The 22,774-nt window shown below is 52.0% G+C and overlaps 1 protein-coding gene across 2 annotated transcripts; it reads right to left on the reverse strand.

Annotated features, from left to right (window-relative positions):
* Positions 1-1,319: 1,319 nt before the first annotated feature.
* On the reverse strand, positions 1,320-3,530 carry LOC136544776 (non-specific lipid transfer protein GPI-anchored 5-like). 2 transcript variants are annotated; one of them, XM_066536833.1, is made up of 3 exons: positions 2,790-3,530; positions 2,626-2,715; positions 1,320-2,218 (listed from the first exon to the last, which is right to left on the reverse strand). In XM_066536833.1, exons 1-3 carry the CDS (start codon positions 3,295-3,297, stop codon positions 2,124-2,126), a joined length of 693 nt encoding a protein of 230 aa, XP_066392930.1. In that variant the 5' UTR covers positions 3,298-3,530; the 3' UTR covers positions 1,320-2,123. The 2 variants fall into 2 exon arrangements, with proteins under 2 accessions (XP_066392930.1, XP_066392931.1); XM_066536834.1 differs by having other exon boundaries at positions 2,626-2,706; positions 2,790-3,529.
* Between the last annotated feature and the right edge of the window lie 19,244 nt (positions 3,531-22,774).

Genomic DNA, 22,774 nt, shown 5'->3' on the forward strand with positions numbered 1-22,774 from the left:
TAATTAGCTTCAGAAAACTTTTTCGCAAACGAGTTTACTCCATAAAACTAATATGGGCTTCTGTGAGGTTGCTTTCTATAGGTTTTCTTTGTGAATCACTGTTTGATCCTCTTTTGCTCTTTAAATCCTTCGAATGAATGTTCCATGAATATTTCATCAGAATGTTGCTTGAACAGATGCTAATATCCAATGAAGTGAAACCGTTTATAATCTTTATTGCTCTCTTGCAAGTTTTCAAGCAAAAGCTAAGTATGCATTACTGATTTTACATTGCACTGCATTTTAATTTTCAAATGTTCCAACAATCTGCATCTCTAAATTCACTGCCAATCTCTTCCCAACAATGTTTTTAAAGCATTTGAACGCTGGTTGCCAACACATATGAAAACTTTTGGTGCATAGATAGAGAGAACAAGATAACATGTAAGGACTTATAGGCTGCAGGTGAAAATGGAGAAAAGTTTGGCCAGCTCTTCCGCTCCTCTGTTCTTTTCCTGTGTCAGGGCATGATCAAATCTGGCGTTGTAACCTTTTTGCTCACGTACCTTATCCTAAGCTCAAAATGATTATACGAATGCGTACATTTGTCACTAAATGCATAGGTATGCTGCCTTGGGAAATCGGTGATGTGCTGATTCAGTAGGCTTTCTTATTATATGCTGTTCTTTTAGGTACTGGTACTTAGGAGCATTATTTTTGCTGTTGACTGTTGATTCCAGTCAGATGAAATTGAAGTAAGCCCATTCCACTATATGTACTCACAGTTTTGCCTGTACTTTTCTGATTTAGAGTGGTACTAGTCATCTCAGGCACGAAGGAGGTTGGTTACTTTTTTTTGTGGTGACTCTGAACACATCCAATACTTTTCTGGCAGGCCTACCTTAGCACAACAGCAAGAGAATGCCATTCAACTAACAGTGATTTCTTAGGAACCAAAGGCAATAAAGTATAGCCTTATCGACTAACCATTAGACAACCTAATCCTGAACCCCTCCAAATCAACCACCGGTAACCTTATCCTCCTGTTTTTAGTTGGTGGGAACTTTATGTGATCTGGAGCTAACTGAGAAAATGCCTTTTATACTTCGAAGTTCGAAAAGAAAACTGCATTTGTGTATAGATTGGGGTTTATTATAATAGCCCATGATAAGTTCTGTTTTGTTGATCTTAAACTCTGAGCAGTTTTAGTAAGGGGCTTCTGAAATTTACACAACCGCAGTTCTTTATATTTGTCCTTTTTTGTGTGTGTTTATGTTTTTGTTAGGGGTTAAAACATACTCTGTTCCGTTCCTTGTATAGAACTCGGTTGGTTTCTTCTTGAAGCATGTACTGATAATCCTCTGTATTTTTATTTTATCCACTGAAAATCAGCTCATCAATTTAGCATGCATTTTTGTTCAGGGCAATAAAATGCTGAGATAGTCTCTATAATCCGCATAATCAACTGGCAATGCCACATTTACCATGCTACAGTTCATTTTCTTATTCTGAAGATTGTTTATTGTTTACCATGGACACTGTTTTTACTTTTATTATTTATTTAATGATAATTAGTTCCACGTAGCATTAAGTGACTGCTGCCTCTTGTAGAATGCATGCTATTAGAAAAAAGTTATGGCACACTGTGGGGCCATCTTTTACATGTTACTCCATGTTTGATACAATTTATGGTTTCAAGCCAAGTCTCATTATACATAGACATGAAAATGTCAACAAGTTGCAACATAATATATTTGAAAGCAAAGGACTACAAATTTTAAAATATATGCAAGATTCTCTGAAATTGGTGAGAATTAGCTTGGTTTGCAAACTGCTGCTTGACACCATGATTCCACAATTGAAATGATTAGCTCAAAGTAGCGGGAAAACTTTTGTGAACATATACGCTGATTTCACTGGAATTTGATGGGTGATGTTCTTATTCTTGAAAATCACCTTGTGCTGCCGATCACCAATTCCGCTGAAATTGTTGAGAATTGATTTTTGAATTTGATGAAATTTTGACACATAAGAAACCCATACCGTACAAAAATGTGCCGAGAATCATGGTTAAGTACATGGTCAGGACTCAGGAAAGACCTAATTCCTGCATGGTGACATTGCCAGTGAAGTTGTATCAACACTTAGAAGACATAGAGCAACACACAGGTGGGAATAAGCATTGTGGCCATTAAACTTGCTGCATTCTTTGAGTTTGTGGAGCTTGAGGTTCCATTTCCTGCATCAAATAAAATGCTGTTGTCAGGTTTGTTCATATATTGTTTTATAACCAGGCCTCCATGCAATCAGTATTCTGAGCAAATTGAAATAAAAGAACCACTACATGCATCTAGCTGCACTGAAATGTCGTAATTTGTAAGCATTCAAACTACTGCAGGTAACCTTTGAAGTGCTGCTAAGTTTTATCATGTAGGGACATGTGGTACATGCTAAAAGGATTCTTTGCATGGCCATCTGAAGTCCTAAAGCAGCAGAAGTCATCTATTTTGCAGCGCAACAAACCATATTTTTCCTTCAACCAGTACAGATGTAAAATTTGGTCTTCTGTTTTGTATTGGAATAGCCCAACTCCTGTTTGGTCAGAAGCATCTAAATGAGAACATATAGGTTTACCAATGACTTCACCTGACGGGGAATCTGCTGCTGCCTCAACTTCTTCCCCCTCTGCTGTTGCTGCCTCGTTGGAAGGTGTTGGTGCAGGTGCTCCTGGGATGCCTGAAATCAGGTAAGAATTTAAAGGGGCAAATAGAAATTGATAATGATTTGCATTTCATGATGACACGACATGCCTGCGCACTGGCTGATTGGTGGTGCTTTGACCTTGCAGACTCCAGGGAGCTCCATCGCCCTCGTCTGGTTGATGGAGATGCCAAAGGATGTCGCAGTGCCATCCAGGACCATGCAGAGGCAGAGGGGGTCGGTCTGGACGACTCCGGCGAGCACTGAGCAGCAGGAGATCCCTGGTTCCGGTGCCTTGCTTGAGATGAAATCCATGCACGGGGAGAGGGTCATCATCACGCTCGAGCAGCCACTGCCCTGCGCTGCAGCCCTGGAGAAAGCCAGCGCCACCAGCACCACCACCAGACTGGTCATCACCGAGGCGGTCCCCATCGTTCGTGCAGCCATCATCAAGCTGGCACGAAGCGATGTTGAAAACTTTGGATGGATCGGTGGAGAGGTTGTATGGACGTTGAATGAGAAACGAGGGCAATGCTGTGGTGATGCCGGAATTGTTGGAATCCTACTATACCTGGAAGCTGCCATGCTCTCCCTGGCGCCACACAGGTGGTTGGCCATGGTGGTGAATCCTGGTGGCCTTTACCTGCAGCACCCTATTTATGGAAAGACTCCTATGCCTATGCGTAAATGGAAGGGTTTGGTTGCTCAAAGATCGTCTCAGGCTCCAGCGACTCATTCTTTCTTGATTCTTTCCTGGGTCTGGGTTTTGTTGTTGTCAAATTTGCATTGTATTTGACTATTTGTAACGGTGCTGCTGAGAAGATATATATGTGATCTTAAGCTGTTATTTCGACTGTTTTGACTTTCGAGGACTTGCTAAGCTTGTAAGCATCATTTATTTCTCACGCTTGATGTACTTCTGTTTGATGTACCTTCAGATATGTGTAGCTTCTTGAATGCTACACAGCCTGTTCGCTGGTTGGTTTCTGGGCTGATAAACCCGGCTGGTGCTGGTTTGTTATGAGAGAAAAATACTGTTGGCTGACTGATAAGTCCTGGCTGAAATCAACAAGCGAACAGGCTGAAAATCCTTTTGTACTATGCTTTCAATGATATTACAAGTCTGAGCCCTTGATAAAACAATAATATATAATCTTGCATGAGAAATATGCAAGATATCAATACACATCTTTTAATACAATATGTATGATTAGTACACACTCCGACTCACAAAGGTAGGTCTAAGGGCACCGGCAGTGGTAGGTCGAGTGCCACCTCATCGCAGAGACCGAGTCGACTTCTTGCAAAATTGTACTACTGGGCCCACATAAAATATAGAAAAAACGAACCGTCAGTTAATGCAGCCTCTAATCCGTCATGCATGCAATTGTAGGACCCACAACCAAAGTTGTTTTCTCTCATGCGAAGTGGACCACTCGTTCTGTAAATGGATATTTTAACAGCGACGAGTCGACTTTGCATGTTGAGTTGATTCTTTCTCTCTCCTACTTGAGTCCGGCTTTCTCCAGTCGTTTGAGTCGACTCACGAAGATCCAGCAAGGATGATGGGTCGGTTTCAGATGACCACTCCAGTGGTGTTTTTAAAGCGACTCATGTGGTTATTTTGATTGGCACGATGCATGCACCACTGTAGCAAACCGATGCATAGAGTATGTCCGGAACCGACCATAAAACATGAGCCTATTCATTCCCATTAAAATAGTATTCATGAGGAAAGAAGATGAAGAGGAAGGGGGACGGAAAGCATCAGGTCGCTCGTGCAAGTGTCGCTCAAGAGAACAAAACATTTTTTTATTTGATTGGCCCACACGAAGAGTCAACCCAGACCCACCACCGGAGATCGAAGGAATTGACTCAATTGCATCTTGCCACGGACATACGTGGCCTCGGTGAGTCGATCCACCACTACGTATGCCTTAATAGATTACCTTATTTTTCGGTTTATAAGATTGAACAGAAAAAACAAAACTATTTCATATATATTCAATGTAAAAGTCTCCATACATTTAATTAAAAACTAAAGAGGAAGAGTAGAAAACTAGTAACTAAGTTTTGGCATGAAATTATTATTGCATGACTCGCCTTTCACGATTTTTTTTTGAAACTGTCTTTCACGATTATTTGGTTGCACTTACAGGATCTTAACCTGCTAATCCCTATGATTAGCTCAGGCCAACGCTTCTGGAGGCAGGAGCTCAAATTTGGTGGCCTGGTGGAGGCAACTCAGCAGCCAGACAAAAATAGCCCAGGGAACCCGACCAAACAAGCCACCGGCCCGCAGCAGCATCATTAATCCCGTTGCATGGGCCAACAACGCCGGCCCATAAAAACGGCCGAACGCCACACTCCAAAGGAATCGCAGGCACACCTCCGTCGGCCCACAAAACTGGAAGCAACCAGGAGCAGTCCGATCAGATAGGCCCATGTAGCCGGGAGCCCCCTAGCACTCCCTCCGGCCTCCGGTCATGCACAAACGTTTTTTTACAGTTCTTTTTTGTTTCCATACAGTTCTTTTTGTTTCCGGAGGACATGATGTAGATGGAAAACGGCAGCGCTCTGTATCGGGCGTCCGTTAGCTCGTACGCTTAGTTGATGTGCCACGACACAGCCCAACAACCTACACTTCTTTGTTTCTCTTCCTATCACTCTTATCTACTCGCGTGCCGCCTCTGAGCGCATGGCCGCTGGCCCTCCGAGGCGCACTGCTCGGCCGTTGGCCTTGCTAGGCACGGCGCACAGCCGCCTCCGAGTCATGGCCCTCGGCTGCCGGCCCTGCCAGGCGCGACTGCCCTCTCCAAGTCGCGCGGCCGTGGCCTCCTAGCCGCTCGTGCGACCGATGCCTCCCTTCCACGACGTGCAGCCACTGCCACCGGCCCCGCTGCCTACAAGTGTCACAGGACCGTTGCCTCCGGTGAACACCACACAAAGACGAACCTTCATTATGTCGAGCAGCAAGGAAATGTTGCGTTGAAAGCGCATATTGCAAGAGTATGTTTCAATTGTTTCAGAGGTATGTTGCAAATGTTTCGTATGGATGCTGCAAAAATAGATCGTGATATTGCATATGTTGTAATGGTTGTACACATATGTTGCAAGCGTCCGTTCCAAATGTTTCATCTGCTTTTTCAGACTTATGTTGCAGGTGTACTTATTTGGATGTTGCATATGTTTCACACATATGTTGCAAGAGTATGTTCAAAATGTTTTAGTTGTTTCAGTCTTATATTGCAATAAGTGTTTTCATGTTGCAAGTTGCAAGTGTTTTATCTGGATGTTGCATATGTTTCACACACATGTTGCAAGTGTATATTCCAAATGTTTTATCTAGTTTAGACGTATGTTGCATTTAAGTGTTTTATGTTGTAAGTGTTTTGTGTTTTAGAGGTATGTTCAAAGAGTCTTGGGCGTGCTCGTGCTCGTCCTCATCCTGGCTCCCGGGTTACGTCCGTGCGGAGAGAGAGGAGGGGGTTATGGGGAAGGAGCGGCATGTAATACCCTGGTGTTACGATCTTACTTAGTACTTAGATTAAGGCCTAAAAGAAATTAACAAAATAAGTTTTCGGGTGTTAAAAATTTTAAGCTCATAAGAAAGGATAATTAAATTGCAGGTCTCATTTTTATGAGAAGAGAAGCGAACGGGATATTGTGAGTTAGTTCAATTAATGTGTAAACATGCTTATGAAATTCTAATAAGAAAAATAGGATAAGTTGTTTTAGATGTTCGGCATGAAAAATGATTTCTGTAAATGAAAATGTGACATAGCTTATAATTAGAAAGTGCCATTTTTAAAGAATTATAATGTGCAAAATACTTAAATAGTGCTTTAATATTTTGTTCCCACAGGTTAGTATGAAGTATAGACTAGGTCATGACATGTTGCCTAGTTCAAATTGACGAAGTTCCGACCTTTTGAAATTCAATCAAAGGTGTTAATGGTTGTTTAGTTCAAGTGGGACTTCCATCGTTTCTAAGTCTGTAACGATAATCGACGATGCCTTATCGACATTTAAATTCCAACAAAAATGATAAAGCAATTTTTATATGTTGGAGCACTTTTGGTTGCCCCAAGGTGAGCACTTGAGCATAGTGTAGGTTATAATCGCGTTAGGTGTTGTGATACTCTCGCAAAAATTGTTCAAACTTCGCTAAGAACGCGCTACGAATAACAATCTGGTGCTCGTTCATAAACCAGCGTTTAGCGCGACGAACCCAGATTGGCATGCTTCTAGCTCCCCTTCTGGTTGTCCTCTTCACATGTTGATCGTTTCTTTGGAATGTTGGTGCTACGAGCTTAGGGATAGGGGAGTTGATTGAGCCTCTAACATGATCGTTGATAGTTTTTTGTTCGCTTTAAAACTCGTGTGTAGCTCCCTATCGGACCGTTCGGGCGAGAGTGTGTGGTCACCTCGTTGGCGCGCGTGCGTGGCCACAGGCTGGCTAGAGCTACCCTCGATCTGGCCGTGGTGTGGCCGTGCCTTGACTAGCCCTAGCTACGGCGCCTGCTGCTGGTCGATGGCTTCGGCAGTCCCCTCGGTCGCCGCTGCCACCGGGCCTAGTGTGGCCGTAGCCGCTCTCTGCAGGCGTGAGCTGCTGTCGACTGTAATGTCGTCCGCGCGCGTACAGGGATGTGCCCTTGTCCGTTGCCATTCGGTCACTGCAGCACTCGCTCTCAGCCGCTCATCTCACCTACCTCGCCCCTGTCCGATGCGCACGTTAATGAGGAGAGGACCAAGCCGCTGCTACCTACTTCCCTCTCTGCCTCCCCCTCATGTTCTCCCTCTCGCTCTGCTGCTCATCATGAGCACGCCCACCATGACGGAGCAGAGCATAGCTGGCCACCACCAAGCTCCTTGCCGCTGCTCGTTCTCCCTATTCCATCCCTTCACCGCCACCAACTCCGCCTCCGGTCACACTCTGCCGCACACGCGCTTGCTAAGCCCGCTGGGGCCAGAGCCGCCTTGCCATGCCCACGCGTGGCCGAGCCACCACTGACTGCGCTCGACCGAGCTACCACCGCCACCGCCTTCCCCTGCTCGCGCCGCCCCTCCGGCCAGTCCTTGCCGAGCCATGCCACTATCCCCGCCTTAGCCCGCTGGGGCGGGAGCCGCCTTGCCGTGATTGCGTGTGGCTAGGCCCCCACCGGCCGCGTCGGGCCAAGTTGCCACCGCCCACGCCTCCGACCAGGGCCGCCGCTGCCCCCGCGCACCACCCTCGCCATCGCCAGTGGCCTGCCGTGGCGAATCGGCCACGCCCCGACACTCCCCTGCCCTCTGCTCTGCTTCAAGGTGAACAGAAGGACCTCAGGGTGAGAATAGAAACTTTTCCAGAGTTCCCAATGCAAAACCGTGACTCACATGAATAGTGTTCTTATACTGCGGGTTAGTTTTGAGAAAGTTCAGGGGTGGTTTCACAAAAGTGCGTGGGGAGCGGGGGTCTATTGGGCCACTTGGGCCGGTGCCCCGGCCGCTTGGGCCCTCACCCCCACGTGGGCCACAGCCGGCCATGGGCCGCTGTCGTGGGCGCGCCCGGTGGGCCGCCGGTCTCTACTAGGCCATTGCGCAAGGCCACCTAGGCCGTGGGCCTTCTTTTGTTTTCCACAGGAAAATTGTTTTCTTTTATGTTTCTATTGGAAAACTTCTAAATCCGCCTAAAGTGTAGAAAAATCATAAAAATGTCTAACCAATTTTGTTAGGATCCTAAAATCATGATCTATTTGTTAGTATATTTTGTTCACATAGTTTTATAATATGCTTAGAAGCTATATAATTAATTTGAGATACTTAATATTGTCAGAATATAAAGTTGTAGGAATTGTTGTGATAAATTGGTGATAGTGTTAGCTCTGAAACTTTTACAGTATATTCCTAACAATATTAGGTGTTCACTGTAATTTTTGTAACTCCATAGGAATTAGTTTATTAAGGTAACTAAATAAGCCATAGTACGAATATATATATTTAACCAATCAAATGTCAAAAATAATTGGGGATTTGTAGAACGAAAACATTTTCTGGGAACGAGCCTTACTTGACGATGTGGATACGTAGACTAGCATGTTAGAGCTATCTCGTTAGCTTGTGAGGCGTAATCGAATTTCTAAGAGTTTCAGCTGTCGTTGATTATTTACATCTATGTGTTGCATCCACGTATATCATAATAGGAACAACGATGGACCGTGGAGATGACCGGAGTAGCAGAAAAGATGGTGCTTTGGTGATCATGTTGCCACGATGGAATGTTAACTTTTGGTTATATCTTACCTAGGCAAGCCCCGGTGCATAACCCCTATTATTCTGTACTTTATTTTATGCTTGTGCATTAAGTTTAAGGAGTTGAATGAAACCCACTTGCATATATATATATATATATATATATATATATATATATATATATATATATATCCTTATCCTATGAGTTTTACTAGTATGACAGGATCGTGTATATTGTTATGCTATAGGACTCCAGTAGAAGTCGAATGATTGCCTGTCACTTGCAAGAGATAGGAAAGATATTATTGTTGTTATTATATTACTATCACATAGAAAATATATGAATGATAATTGGAGACCAAACGGAATGGTACTTGGATCTGGACTTGGTTTGGCATTCGAGCGAGGCTCGGATTGTGCTTGTTCTGCCTGTGTCGGTTAAGAACTGTCTGTTGCATTAGATTCTAGTCAAGTCACAGACTTATTATCCTAAACACATACTTGTTTATGAGAGCAGGAAAGGCTCGTTGCTCTCTTATCATGGGTTCTGGCTCTTTCTGGACCGACTGATTGGAGGCGGGGATGGTGGAGGTCTAAGCACCACACTGAGTCTGGGACTCAGATGTGGGGGCTTGGAGTCCAAGTTTGGATGGGGACCTAGATCCCTTGATAGGAGAGTGGTGGGTTGGTCCTACTTATGCCTGGAGTACAAGCGGGGCGTGTGTTTCGGGGTACTTAGCTGGGCATATTGATTCGCGAATCACCGGGTAATCCAATATGACTTGTCTACAGTCTAGCACCGTAGTAAGAACTGAAAGATGAAAGATGGTAAAATAATTCCGATTGCTTACCACCTGCTTGAAAGTAGCACATGTGCTTACATAGAATGGTTAGTTAATGAACTAATGATGGCTGCTAATAAAATTGAATATAAGAACGCACGTTTAGTAATGCTCATGCAGATGCAATAAACCCACAAGCCAGATAGCCTTGCATACCTGTCGGTGTTTCAGACCAGGGGGTCCTCAACCAACTAGTGAATTTGAACTATGTGCCCCTAATCCTGGATGGTGATACAAAGAGACACAAGGTTTATATTGGTTCAGGCAATCGATGCCCTACGTCCAGTCTGAGAGATCGATCTTGTATTCCTTGCACCGAAGTGCTCGTAGTAGGGGGTTACAAGCTAGGGGAGAGAGGGAGCTAGTCCCAGGTCTCGGCAAGGTGTCGTGTGGGTTGTCTAAGACATTGCTCTTAGGCGGCTGGGATGTGTGCGTGTGTTACAATGTGTTCCTCTGTCTCTAAGTGGCCCAAGTCCTCTCCTTTTATAGTTGAAGCAAAGACAAGGACAATACATATGTTAACTATGCGATGTCGTGCCAATAGGGGCGGCATGTCCGAGCCCTGTGGCCTATTCCTGTGGCAGCGTGGTCATCGGAGTGGTCCATCCTTGGAGCACTGGGGTGGCGTGCCAGTCTCATCCGATCCTGTGCGTCGTGAGAGCCCTAGGATTGCCTCGGAGTGGGTGTGGCGGTGGACGTGCAAGCCGGTGTGGACGGACTGTGCGCGAGGCCGAGGCTTGGTCGATGCCGAGGCTGCACCGCAGTGGGGGGTCTCAGTGGGCACAAACCCCGAGATAGCCGAGACCTTAGTGCACAGTGCCGAGGCCCCGAGTGGGCGGCTGACCTGGTGCGCCGGCTTGGAGGCGATGATAACCCAGGCCAAGTTGTCCATGTCGCGTTGTTTTCGAGGCAGGGATCGTGGGGCACAATGCAGTGTGGGCGCTGATCGTGGGCACAGCGTCAGAACACAGTGGCCGGTAATCCCCGCCGTGCCCTGTCCCAGCTGGTATGGCGTTGATGCGACCTCAGGTCCCGTTGGCCATTCTGTGGCGTTGAGCCATCGTTCGGCTGAGATTGCGAGAGTGGTTGAAGTATTAATGAGACATGACATGCTGTCGGGAAGACCGGCCGAGGCGGGGGTGACGGACTATGGATAAGCTGGTCTCATGTGATACGGGGAATGAGGCCTCGCGCGAGACGGAGAGCGGAGCCTCACGTGGGACGGAGATCAGACTCCTTGCTGAGGCCTTTCGTGAGAAGCCTCACGCGATACGGAGAAGGCACCCCCTGCCGAGGCCTTCCGTGGAGAGCCTCGCGTGAAGCAAAGATCGTGTTCCCTGCCGAGGCCTTCCGTGGAGAGCCTCGCGTGACACGGAGATTGCGTCAGGACGCCAAGACCTCCTGTGCGAGGCTCAAGGTGAGGCGGAGGGCCTGGTGGGCTTGGACGTGGCGGGCAAGGGGCCCACGGCTTACCTTCTAGCTTTGTTTTTTATGGGACTTAAGTGACCCCTTTGATTGTTCGCTCGGGGTACCTCGTTCTAAGGTACCCAACAGTAGCCCCCGAGCCTTCGGGGGAGTGTGTGCACTCTCCCTAAGGGTTTGCCGAGGCTTGGTTTATACCCACCCCCGTAGGAGTTGGGTTTTGTTTCTTGAGGTTCCGGTGGGTGCGCGCGAGCGCACCCGCCGGGTGTAGCCCCCGAGGCCCTAGAGGAGTGGAGTTGCTCCTCCAGGGGCTTTTTCATTTTTGTGTTTAAGCGAGTAGTTTTTATCGCATTTGCCGAGCCCATAAGCGCAAGTTTAGGTTGCGAGGGTCTCGACGAGGCTACAGGAAAAGCCCTCTAGCCTCTGCACAGAGCGAGAGGTCCGTCAGGGGTCCCCCTGACTTTGGTTACGTCCCTCATGCTTCCTTTTCGCTCGGAAGGAGGGGTGGAATGTGCCAGGCTACCCTCAATGGGCATGAGTGTGGACACTTCCGATGAGCTGTTATCAGGTGAGTCCGAGTGGAGGCCCGTACCCCGTTCGCTAGGGGACGGCTAGTGGTCCAGAGATGCACTCCAAGAGTACCAGAGGGTTTCTCTAGTGGGCGCCAAGGCCGTTCGCTGGGCCTCGGTGGCTCGGTGCCTCCCTACGGTGGGATCCCATTCGGAGACTTCCCTGCCGGTCTCAAACACGACTTAGGACGCCCCGAGCGACTGTTTGCTTAGGCCTCAGCCATTCGTAGGCTCGCCCTGAAGTCGTCCCTGACTCTGTTGCCCTGAGGCGGCTGTTGAAACCTCTTGGAGGCCTAGCCTTCGAACCCCTAGACCGTAACGGGCTCGGCGCTCTTTATCGTGTTTTGTAATGAAACCTCTAGCGTGGGCTTGGACCATTTGTCTTGGTCTTGGGTGCAAGAGGAGCCCTCGAGCCTCCGCCTAGAGCAAGAGGGCGGTCGGGGGTCCCCTGACTTTTTCATTCGACCCTCACATATCCTTTTCATTTGGATAGAGGGTTTGTTTGCCGAGCCTATTCTGGTCTCAGCAAGGTTGTAGGAAGAGCCCCTAGCCTCTGCATGGAGCGAGAGGGCCATCGGGAGTTCCCCTAGCTTTTTATACGCCCCTCGCACGTGAGGGTTTGTTTGCCGAGGCCCCTTTTGGGCATGAGCCTGGGTTGTGGGGTCTCGACGTATTTGTAAGAAGAGCCCCCTAGCCTCTACATAGGGTGAGAGGGCCGTCAGGAGCTCCCCTATCTTTTTGTATGACCCTCACGCTTCCTTTTCGCTCGGAAGGAGGGTTTGTTTTGCCGAGCCCCTTTGAGTGCGAGTCGGGGTCGCTGGGTCTCGACAAGGTTGCAGGAAGAGCCCCTTAGCCTCTGCATAGAGTGAGAAGGCCGTCGGGGGTTCCCCTAACTTTTTGTGCGACCCTCACGCTTCCTTTTCGCTCGAAAGGAGGGGTGGAATGTGCCTCGCTACCCTCGATGGGCATGAGCGGTGGCACTTTCGGTGAGCTGTTATCGAGTAGTCCGAGTAGAGGCCCGAACCCCATTCACTAGGGGATGGCTAGCGGTCCAGAGACACACTCCAAGAGTACCAGAGGATGTCTCTAGTGGGTGCCGAGGCCATTCGTTGGGCCTCGGTGGCTCAGTGCCTCCCTACGGTGGGATCCCATTCAGAGACTTTCCTATCGGTCTCGGACACGACTTTGGGCATCCCAAGCATTTCGCTTGCTTGGGCCTCGGCCCCGTATAGGCTCGCCCGTGGTCATCCCTGACTCTGTTATCCTGGGGCGGCTGTCGAAACCCTTTGGGGCCTAGCCTTCGAACCCCTGGATTGTAATAGGCTCAGAGCCTGGTTCCTTCATACGAAAGGAATAGGCCACGGGGGATATCTTCCCTATTGGCTCGGCAACGGGTGGCGTGCCTTTTGAGGCGGTTTTCATGGGGAGACGAAACGACGCCTGCTGCCATAGCGGCTGAGCGTGATGTGGTGGATGGGACGTAACTATCCTCGCATTTAATGCGGGGGACATGGGCACGTGGGCCGACGAAACCGGCTCATGGTTAACTGCGCCGGATCGGGGGGAAAACCTCCCTGATTTCATCGCCCACTCATTTTGCCTCCTTCCTGCATAAATACCCGACGAGTCTCGCCCCTCCTCATCTTACCTTGCCTGCATTAGCACCGCCTCCGTCGAGCCATCGCTAGAGCAGCGGGTGCTGGGAAGAAGAGGAGAGAAGAGCGAGCCTAGGGAGAAAGCGAGAAAAAAGCAAGAGCGTGGGAGAGAGAGAAAAAACTCACCGCCGCACCTGATTCCTCCATCGCACCCATGGCTAGCGACATCATCGTTGTCGAGGCAGACCCTTGGGACCCGTCGAACGTCACCGAGGAGATGCTTTAGTCGCTTATCGAAGGTGGACTCCTTCGCCCGGTGACGGACCCCACCAGGCCAGAGTGGATTGCTCCGTACGGCGAGCCAGAGCCGAGGCCTCGCGACGGCTACGTCGTGAGCTTTGTCTCCTTTCACAAGCGTGGCCTCGGCGTCCCGGCAGACCGGTTCATGCGGGCGCTCCCACACTACTATGGCGTGGAGCTCCACAACTTCAATCCCAACTCCATCGCTCAGGCGGCTATCTTTGTTGCCATCTGCGAGGGGTATTTGGGGATTGCTCCCCATTAGGAGTTGTGGCTCCACCTATTCCGGGCGGGGCATACTACCAAGTCGATGGGCACGTTGGGTAAGAGGAAGGCGACGAGGGCCGGTGGCTGCACTCTCCAAGTGCGTCAGGACCGCCTGCACCTCTATATCCCAGCCCAACTCGCGTCCTCCAATCATCGGTGGTACATGAGTTGGTTCTACCTCCGCAACGACGATGGAGGACTTCCCCCCTACATTGGGCGGATCATGGAGAGTTGCCCAGAGAGATGGAAGTACGGCGTCCCGAAGGACGACCAGCCCAAGCTACAGCCGCTTCTGGAGCGGCTGGCGAGGCTGTGGGGCCACGGTCTCACCGTGGCTATGGTCGTGTCCGCCTTCCACCACCAGAGGGTGCTGCCACTGATGGCTCGGTGGCGGTGGCTGTTCAAGATGAAGCCGGGTGAGCCTATTGAAGGCACCCAGATGTCCTCCTCTGCCCTTTCCGACGAGGAAATTCTTCGTCGGGTGGGGGAGACGGTAGAGGCAAAGCTGAGGGGTGGCAATTTAACCCCTATCGCGATGCGGCCATCGTGAGGGTTCCTCTCGCTGGTAAGTTGTGTGCCGCTGTAGCCTCCGAGCCTCCTCGATCTCCCCTTACCCCTTGTTTCCTTATGCGCGTCCATCATTCCTGCAGGGTATGAGGGACATGCGCTCCTCTCCGCCGCCCATCCCCAAGGACGTGAGGCGGCGGGTGATCAACCGCATGCATGTCGATGCGTAGAAAAAGCAGAAAGACGCCAAGGCGGCGAAGCGCACGAAGCAAATCCTCGCGCACGAGGAGCTGGATAAGCACCACCGCCAACAACAGAAGGATGGTCTCCCGTTGGAAGAATCCCCGTCAATGTCGCTGTCGACGGAGGCCTCAGACGGGGATGACGGGGGTGAGATAGGGCGAGGTCCCTTGGACCACCTTCCAGACGTAGTGGAGGTGGCGCCCGGGGCGTCGGCAAGCAGCCTGGCACTCCTGGGAGGAGGAGGAGAAGCAGACCTGGGGCCGGTGATCTCTCGCTCTAGGGCCGAGGCCAACATGCCCGAGGCACGGGCGTTGGGCAAACGCGCCGTTAGCTCGGTGGGCTCGACGGTCGTGGTGGAGCGAGTGGCGGTGGAGACGACGCCACCGCCCCCGCAGAGGACTGAAGGAGAGCTGGGGTCCATTGAGGACCAACCAGCGCCGATGGATACAGAGGCGACGCCTCTGCCGCCGCCTCCACCGTTGCGGATGAGGTTTGTCATGGCGAAACGGTTGCCGCCCCGTTCAAGGTAAGTGTATTTTTGGCGGGGTCATAGTGCATTCCGTTCGCCTTTTTGGTCTCGCACTGACCCTGTAGGTTATTTTTCCTTAGTCGAAAGCGGCCTGCGGACGAGCTCCCCTTGGTGCCCCTTAAGGCACTTAAGGCGAGCCCCGGCTCCTCCGCCCACTGGGTGGCGGAGGCACAAGCCGCTATCCAACATGGCGCGGCGTCGGTGAGGATCGACCCAAAGGAACTGGCTGCCCAAGGAGGGGCTACCGAGGCGGCCCCTGCACAGACGAGGGAGGGAGCGCTTCTGCCCGGCAGGGGCGAGGCTCATGAGTTGGATGGGGTCGGCGTGCCCGAGGCCCCTAGGGTCTCCGAGGCTGAGGCGACGGAGGACAGGGCGCCCAAGACCACCGAGGCCGCAGTGGCCGCGATCGGTGTTTCTGCGTCCTTCGAGGCCATGATGGCAGAGGCTAGAGCCCCCGAGGGTACCGATGCCACCATAATGGCGGTGAGGCCGTCTGCCCAGGGGGCGGAGATGAAGGCGGGGGAGGCCTCAGAGGCGCCCTTGGTTCAGGGGTCGCCATTGTTGCGAGAGAGCGCCCAAGAGGTGGAGGTCTATCCGATCTCCTCCGACGATACTTCCCAGGCGTGGGAGGTGGTCGACGCCAAGGATGCCAGTGTCGTGGAACAGCCAGCGCCGGTCTTGGACGAGGGAAACTCGGCCCTTGTGCAGGCGCGGCTCGAGCCTCGCGGGTGGGATCACCCGCGGGTACTGTGGTGTAGCTAGGACGACCCTGAGGGGGAGCCTCTGTTTGCCCTTGAGGACATAGCCGAAGGCGGGCGCTGGGGCACCTTCGAGCAATACCACTAGCTGGCAGAGCGGTCGCTATGGATGGCCCTATCCATGGTGGCCGACGAACTGCCCGGAGTTGCCCAGGTTCGTGTTTTCCTTTCTCGCACGACGTTGTCCTTTTCTGGTTTCGTTGCAACCAATGACCCTCGTTCTGCTTCCCCAGGAGCTCGAGACCCGGTCGCTTGGGAAGTTAGTCTTTCTTCGGCAGGAGAGGGGCATCTGGGACTAGCTTCAGCGGTAGAAGGGCCTTCTTGTCGGTGCCAATGAGCTCCTATCGGCGCGGAGCACGGAGGTAGAGGACCTCCGCCTTCGTTGTGCCGACGCGAAGGCCGAGGTGACCATGGCCCAGACACAGCTCGCCCCTCTGGCGGTGTGGGTGAAGGAGTTGGAGGAGGAGCTCACCCACGTGGTCAGAGATCGGGATGCCTTCAGGGGTCGAGCCGTTGAAGCTACGACCTCGGCCACGGATCTCGCGGGGCCGCTAGGGGCAGAACAGAGGGCGCACCAGCTGATGAAAGGTGCCTTGGATGAGGCCCTTGCTGCAGCTGAGGCCTCACGGACCGAGGCTGTGGTTTGGAGGGGGATGGTCGAGGGTGAGTTTTAGTCCCCTCATTTTGTTTTCTTTTTCTTATGTTCGCTCCCTAACTCCCTTGTGTGACGCAGAGGTGGGGAGTGAAGCTTCTAGGGCGGCCGAGGCTTCTCGGATTGAGGCCCAGCGCTTGAAGGAGGAGGCCAAGGCTTCCAGGGCCGAGGCCTTGCGCTGAAAGGAGAAAACTGAGGCCTGTCAGGTCGAGACCCGATGCTGGGAGCAGAAAGCCAAGGGTGAGTTCCATGGGTTTCCACTCCTAACTTAAGGTTGTTTTCTCCCTCGCTCGACCTCATTCCATTTTTCCGCGGTGCAGAGTCAGAGGCGGAGGTTACTCAGGCCGCCGAGGCTTCCAGCGCGGTGCAGATGGTGCTCGAGACCGAGATCGGGGAGCACGAGGCACTGAACCGTGCTGCCCTTTCTACCTGCAGAGGCCCTAGAGGTTGAAGGGGTTCAGTCAGGCAGCTCCTTGGGGAGCATGTTTGATCGCACTGAGCAACCAGATGCGCGAGCGACTCCGAGGAGCGCTGCACACGGGTGTCAAGCACGCGCTGGCCATCATCTCTTCTCACTACATCGGTGTCGACCTCCCTGGCCATCAGCGATGGATATGTCCTGCCTAATGATGACGAGGAGGCTGACGCGGTGGTCACGAAGCTGATGGAGGCAGGGGAAGGCCCTGGCACGACGCTGGCGACGCTCTTTGAAGAGGATGTGGTTCCTCTCCTACCACCCACCAAGTGTTGAAGGCCCTAAGCCTTGATTTGGGCCCCAAGGGCTTATGTAAAAATAGAGCAGGAGTTATTTTTGTATCATAACATTTGTGGCCGTCAAGACCTCTATTTCTAAAGTATTTGTGTTTCTTAGTTGTTTTTCTTATGTTTCTGAGCCTCTACCCTCTATTTCTTCTGATCAGATTTCGTTTGCAAAACACCCCTTTAAGGCCTAAGCCGTCCCTTGGGCGAGAGGTAGTGAGGGAGTGCCATAGCCTGGAGGCGTAGGCCGTCTTCACGGCTCTCCGGCCTCTTACCTAGGAAACAGACCTTGGTCCGAGGAGTTTTTTACAACTGATTCGTCAGAGCCTACTAGAGACTTGGCGTAGGAATTTTTGCAAAAAACAACTAAAGAATGGTGTGTGGGACCTAGGGGGAGTCCCCCATCTAGCCCTCGAGGGAGGCTTGGTCCCACCGAGGCAGAGCCGAGCCTCCCTTGCCGTGTTACTGAATTGCCGAGACCTACGATGGGCTCGGGGGGTTACTCAAAAAATTTAGACCAACTAAAGAACGCTTTTTAATTGCATTTCGAGAAATGACATATACAATGCTTGGAAATTTAGGGATAAAAGCGACATGTAGCTGTTCTATGTTCCAAGCGTTGGTGAAGACTTCGCCCTTCTCGTTGGCCAGCTTGTAGGTCCTGGGCTTCAGTACTTGGGCGATGATGTACAGGTCCTTCCCATGGCGGGGTCAGCTTGTGGCGGCCCTTGTTGCTCTGTGCTAGCCTCAACACTAGGTCGCCCACCTTCAAGTCTCAGCTTCGGATGCGTTGGGCCTGATAGCGCCGTAAGCTCTGCTAGTATTTGGCCGAGTGTAGTAGCACGACGTCTCGGGCTTCCTCGAGTTGATCGAGGGCGTCCTCTCGGGTGGTGCGGTTACTTTGTTCGTTATAGGCTTGTAGCCTCGGGGAACCATATTCCAAATCGATGGGGAGGATGACCTCAGGCCCCATAGACCAGGAAGAAAGGCATGAACCCCGTGGCTCGGCTTGGAGTGTTCCTCAGGCTCTAGATGACCGATGGGAGTTCGGCGAGCCATTTCTTGCCAAACTTTTTCAACCGGTTATGAATCCTTGGCTTGAGGCCTTGTAGGATCATGCCGTTGGCATGCTCTACTTGGCCTGTTGGTCCTTGGGTGTCCTACGGCCGACCAGGCCACATGGATGTGGTGGTCGTCGCAAAGCGTCAGGAACTTTTTGCCGGTGAACTGCGTCCCGTTGTTAGTGATGATGGTGTTGGGGACCCCAAACCTGTGGATAATGTTAGTGAAGAACAGCACCGCCTGCTCGGATTTGATTCGATTGATTGGACGAGCCTCGATCCATTTGGAAAACTTGTCGATTGATACCAGTAGATGGGTGTAGCCCCCGGGGGCCTTTTGCAGAGGCCCGACCATGTTGAGCCCCCACACGGCGAACGGCCATGTGATGGGGATGGTTTGCAGGGCCAGGGCTAGGGAGATGTGTTTGGCGAGCATAGTACTGGCATCCTTCGTAGGAGCGCACTAGCTTGGTAGCATCGGCGACCAGCCGTCGGCCAGTAGAACCCTTGGTGGAAAGCATTCCCTACGAGCGTTCCGAGGCGCCGCATGGTGCCCATAGGCGCCTACGTGCAAGTCCCAAAGCAGGGCTTGGCCCGCCTTGGCAGTGATACATTGTTGGAGGACACCTGAGGGACTTTGCCTATACAATTCGTCATTGTAGAGAGCGTAGGTCTTGGCTCGGTGCGCAAGCCAGTCGTGCTTTGGTTCTGTCGCTAGGAAGGTCCCCCCGATCAAGCCTAATCGAGGAACGGGATTCACCAATCTGCTGTCCTGATCAGTCTATGCGAAGGCTCGGTGTTGACTTCCATGACGTCGGGCTCGGTCGAGGGGGTCTCGGTAGCAGAGGGGGCATCGAGCTTTGCCATGGGTTCCTTAGGTGGGCCCTCCTCTGTTGTGTAGCCAATGGAAGGTTTGCGGAGGTCTCTAGGCGAAGACGTTCGAGGGGACTGGGGCCCAGTGCCGAGGCCATCTTTGCTAGCTCATCGGCGGCCTCGTTGTACTTCTGCGCGACAGTGATTTAGTTCGAGACCGTCGAACTTGTCTTCTAGGCATCGTACCAACTTGCAGTAAGCCTCCATTTTGGGGTCGAGGCAATTTGACTCCTTCATCACTTGATCTATGACGAGCCGCGAGTCACCTCGGACGTCGAGGCGCCGTGCCCCAAGTTCGATGGTGACTTGTAAGCCATTGATGAGGGCCTTGTACTCTGCCATGTTGTTGGAGGCGGCGAAGTGTAGCCGCACCATGTAGCGCATGTGTACTCCGAGGGGCGAGATGAATAGCAGACCCGCGCCTGCCCCGGTTTTCATCAGGGATCCAGTCGAAATACAGGGTCCAGCACTCTGTCTGAGTTTGAGTCGGTGGCAGTTGGGTGTCTGTCCACTCGGCCATGAAATCGGCCAAGACCTGAGACTTGATCGCTTTCCTAAGGCAGCAAAAGTCAAGGTTCCCCCATAAGCTCGATGGCCCACTTGGCTATCCTGCCCGAGGCCTCCCGGTTATGAACTATCTCTCCTAGGGGGAAAGATGATGCCACAGTCACTAGGTGAGACTCGAAGTAGTGACGCAGTTTACGCCGAGCCAGGACCACGGCATAGATCAGCTTCTGGATGTGGGGGTAACATGCTTTGGTCTCGGAGAGCACCTCGCTGATGAAATAAATAGGTCATTGGGTGGGCAGAGTATGTCCCTCCTCTTGCCTCTCTACCACTACGACAGCGCTGACCACTTGGGTCGTTGCGGCGACGTAGAGTAAGAGGGCCTCGTCCCTGGCCGGGGGTACCAGGATGGGAGGATTTGTGAGCAGCCTCTTGAGTCTGTTGAGGGCTTCTTCGGCCTTGGGGGTCCAGGAAAAACGCTTGGATTTTCTCAAGAGTCAGTACAGAGGCAAACCTTTTTCGCCGAGGCGCGAGATGATGCGGCTCAGGGCCACAAGGCATCCCATGACCCTCTGTACTCCCTTAAGGTCTCCGATTGGTCCCATGCTAGTTATGGCCGAGACCTTCTCTGGGTTGGCTTCAATGCCGCGCTCCGAGACTATGAATCCCAAGAGCATGCCTCGGGGGACCCCGAACACACACTTCTTGGGATTGAGCTTGATGCCCTTCTCTCTAAGGCATTTGAAGGTTATCCTCAAGTCGTCGACGAGATCCTCGGCCTTTCTGGTCTTGACCACTGATGTCAGTCCACGTAGGCCTCGACGGTCCGCCCAATGTTGTCGCCAAAGACCTAGGATCATTCACCACTGGTACGTGGCACCTGCGTTTCTGAGGCCGAAAGGCATAGTCATGTAGCAGTACATGCCGAATGGTGTGATGAAAGAAGTCGCAAGCTGGTCTGACTCTTTCATCTTGATTTGATGGTAACCAGAGTACGCATCAAGGAAAGACAAGGTCTCGCACCCTGCCGTGGAATCAACGATTTGATCGATTCGGGGTAATGGAAAGGGGACTTTTGGGTAGGCTTTGTTCAAACCGGTGTAGTCCACGCACATCCTCCATTTCCCATTTTTCTTCTTAACTAACACAGGGTTAGCTAACCACTCGGGGTGGGACACTTCTTTGATGAATCCGGCCGCCAAAAGTTTCTGTATCTCCTCACCGATGGCCCTACACTTTTCCTCGTCGAAGTAGCGCAGGCATTGCCTCACCGGCCTAGATCTGGCCCGGATGTCTAGGGCGTGCTCGATGACCTCCCTCGGTATGCCCAGCATGTCTGAGGGACTCCATGCAAATATGTTGGCATTTGCACAAAGAAAGTCGACGAGCACGGCTTCCTATTTGATGTCGAGGGTGGCGCTGATCCTCAGTGCTTGGTCATCGGGGCAGGCGGGGTCGACCAGGACGAGTTTGATGGCTTCCGCGGGCTCGAACGCCCCTGCGCGATGCTTGGAGTTAGGTGCCTCACCACTAAGTTGGTCGAGGTGGGCGATGAGGGTCTCGGCCTCCACAAGAGCCTCGGCATACTCGATGCACTCGACGTCGTAGTCGTATGCATGTTCGTACGTGGACTCAATCGTGATGATACCGCTGGGGCCTGGCATCTTGAGCTTGAGGTAGGTATAGTTGGGGACTGCCATGAACTTGGCATAGCATGGCCACCCTAGGATGGCGTGGTAGGCTCCCCCGAACCCGACTACCTCGAAGGTAAGGACTTCCGTGCGGTAGTTGGAGGGAGTGCCGAAACAGACGGGAAGGTCGATGCGTCCGATGGGTTGCGTGCAGCTTCCCTAGCATGATGCCATGGAATGGGGCGATGTCGCCTTGGAGCCTCGACTGGTTGATCTCCAAGAGCTCTAGGGTATTGACGTAGAGGATGTTGAGGCCGCTGCCTCCTGTCCATCAACACCTTGGAGAGTTCGGGTGTTGCCGATGATCGGGTCGACAACCAGTGGGTACTGCTCGGGATTCAGAACATGGTCAGGGTGGTCATCTCGATCGAAGGTGATCGCCTCTCGAGACCAGTCGAGGTACTAGGGGGTGGCCATCTTGATCGAGAAGACCTCTCGGCATTCCCTCTTGTGCTGCCACGGCGTAAGGCACGCCGAGGGCCCACCGAAGATCATGAAGGCGTTGTATACCTCAGGGAACCCGTCGTCCTTGTCTTCGTCCCGGTCGTCGGTGCCCTTCTGCTTGGCGTTGTCGTCGGGGAGCCCGAGCCTGGCATAGTAACGTCGCAGCATGGAGCAATCCTTGAGGGCGTGCTTGACCGGGTCTTGGTGATATGGGCATGGTTTCTTGAGCATGTTGTAGAAAGGCCTAGGGCCTCTAGGGCCTCGGGGATTCTTGCGTTCTACGGCCCGGACCAGATCAGCCTCCAGGACCTCCTGCTTCCCTAGGTGTCCCTTTTTCTTTCTCCTAGGGAGGTAGGAGGTCGAGGCCTCGGGGGCCTCATCCCTCCGCTTTCCCTTGGAGTCGCTGTCGGGGAAGATGGCTCCGACAGCCTCCTCGCCCAAGGCGAAGTTGGTGGCGATGTCGAGGAGCACAGCAGCGATGCGTGGTATGTTTTGACCTAACTCTCGAACCAGGTCTCGGCAGGTGGTGTCGGAGAGGAAAGCCTGGATGATCTCCGAGTCACCGACGCTGGGCAACTCGGTGCACTGTTTGGAGAAGCGCCGGATGAAGTCTCGGAGAGACTCGTCCAGCTTCTGGCGATAGCTTTTAAGGTCCTAGGAATTCCTAGGGTGCACGTATGTGCCTTGGAAGTTCCCGACGAAGATCCTAACCAAGTCGCGCCAGTCGTGGATTTGTGAGGGAGGAAGGTGCTCGAGCTAGACTCACGCTGAGTCTGACAAGAGCAAGGGGAGGTTGCGGATGATGAGCAGGTCATCCTCCGCGCCACCTAGCTAGCAGGCCAGGC

The sequence above is a fragment of the Miscanthus floridulus genome, chromosome 3 (assembly GCF_019320115.1).
Source record: "Miscanthus floridulus cultivar M001 chromosome 3, ASM1932011v1, whole genome shotgun sequence".
NCBI classification, from domain to species: Eukaryota; Viridiplantae; Streptophyta; class Magnoliopsida; order Poales; family Poaceae; genus Miscanthus; species Miscanthus floridulus.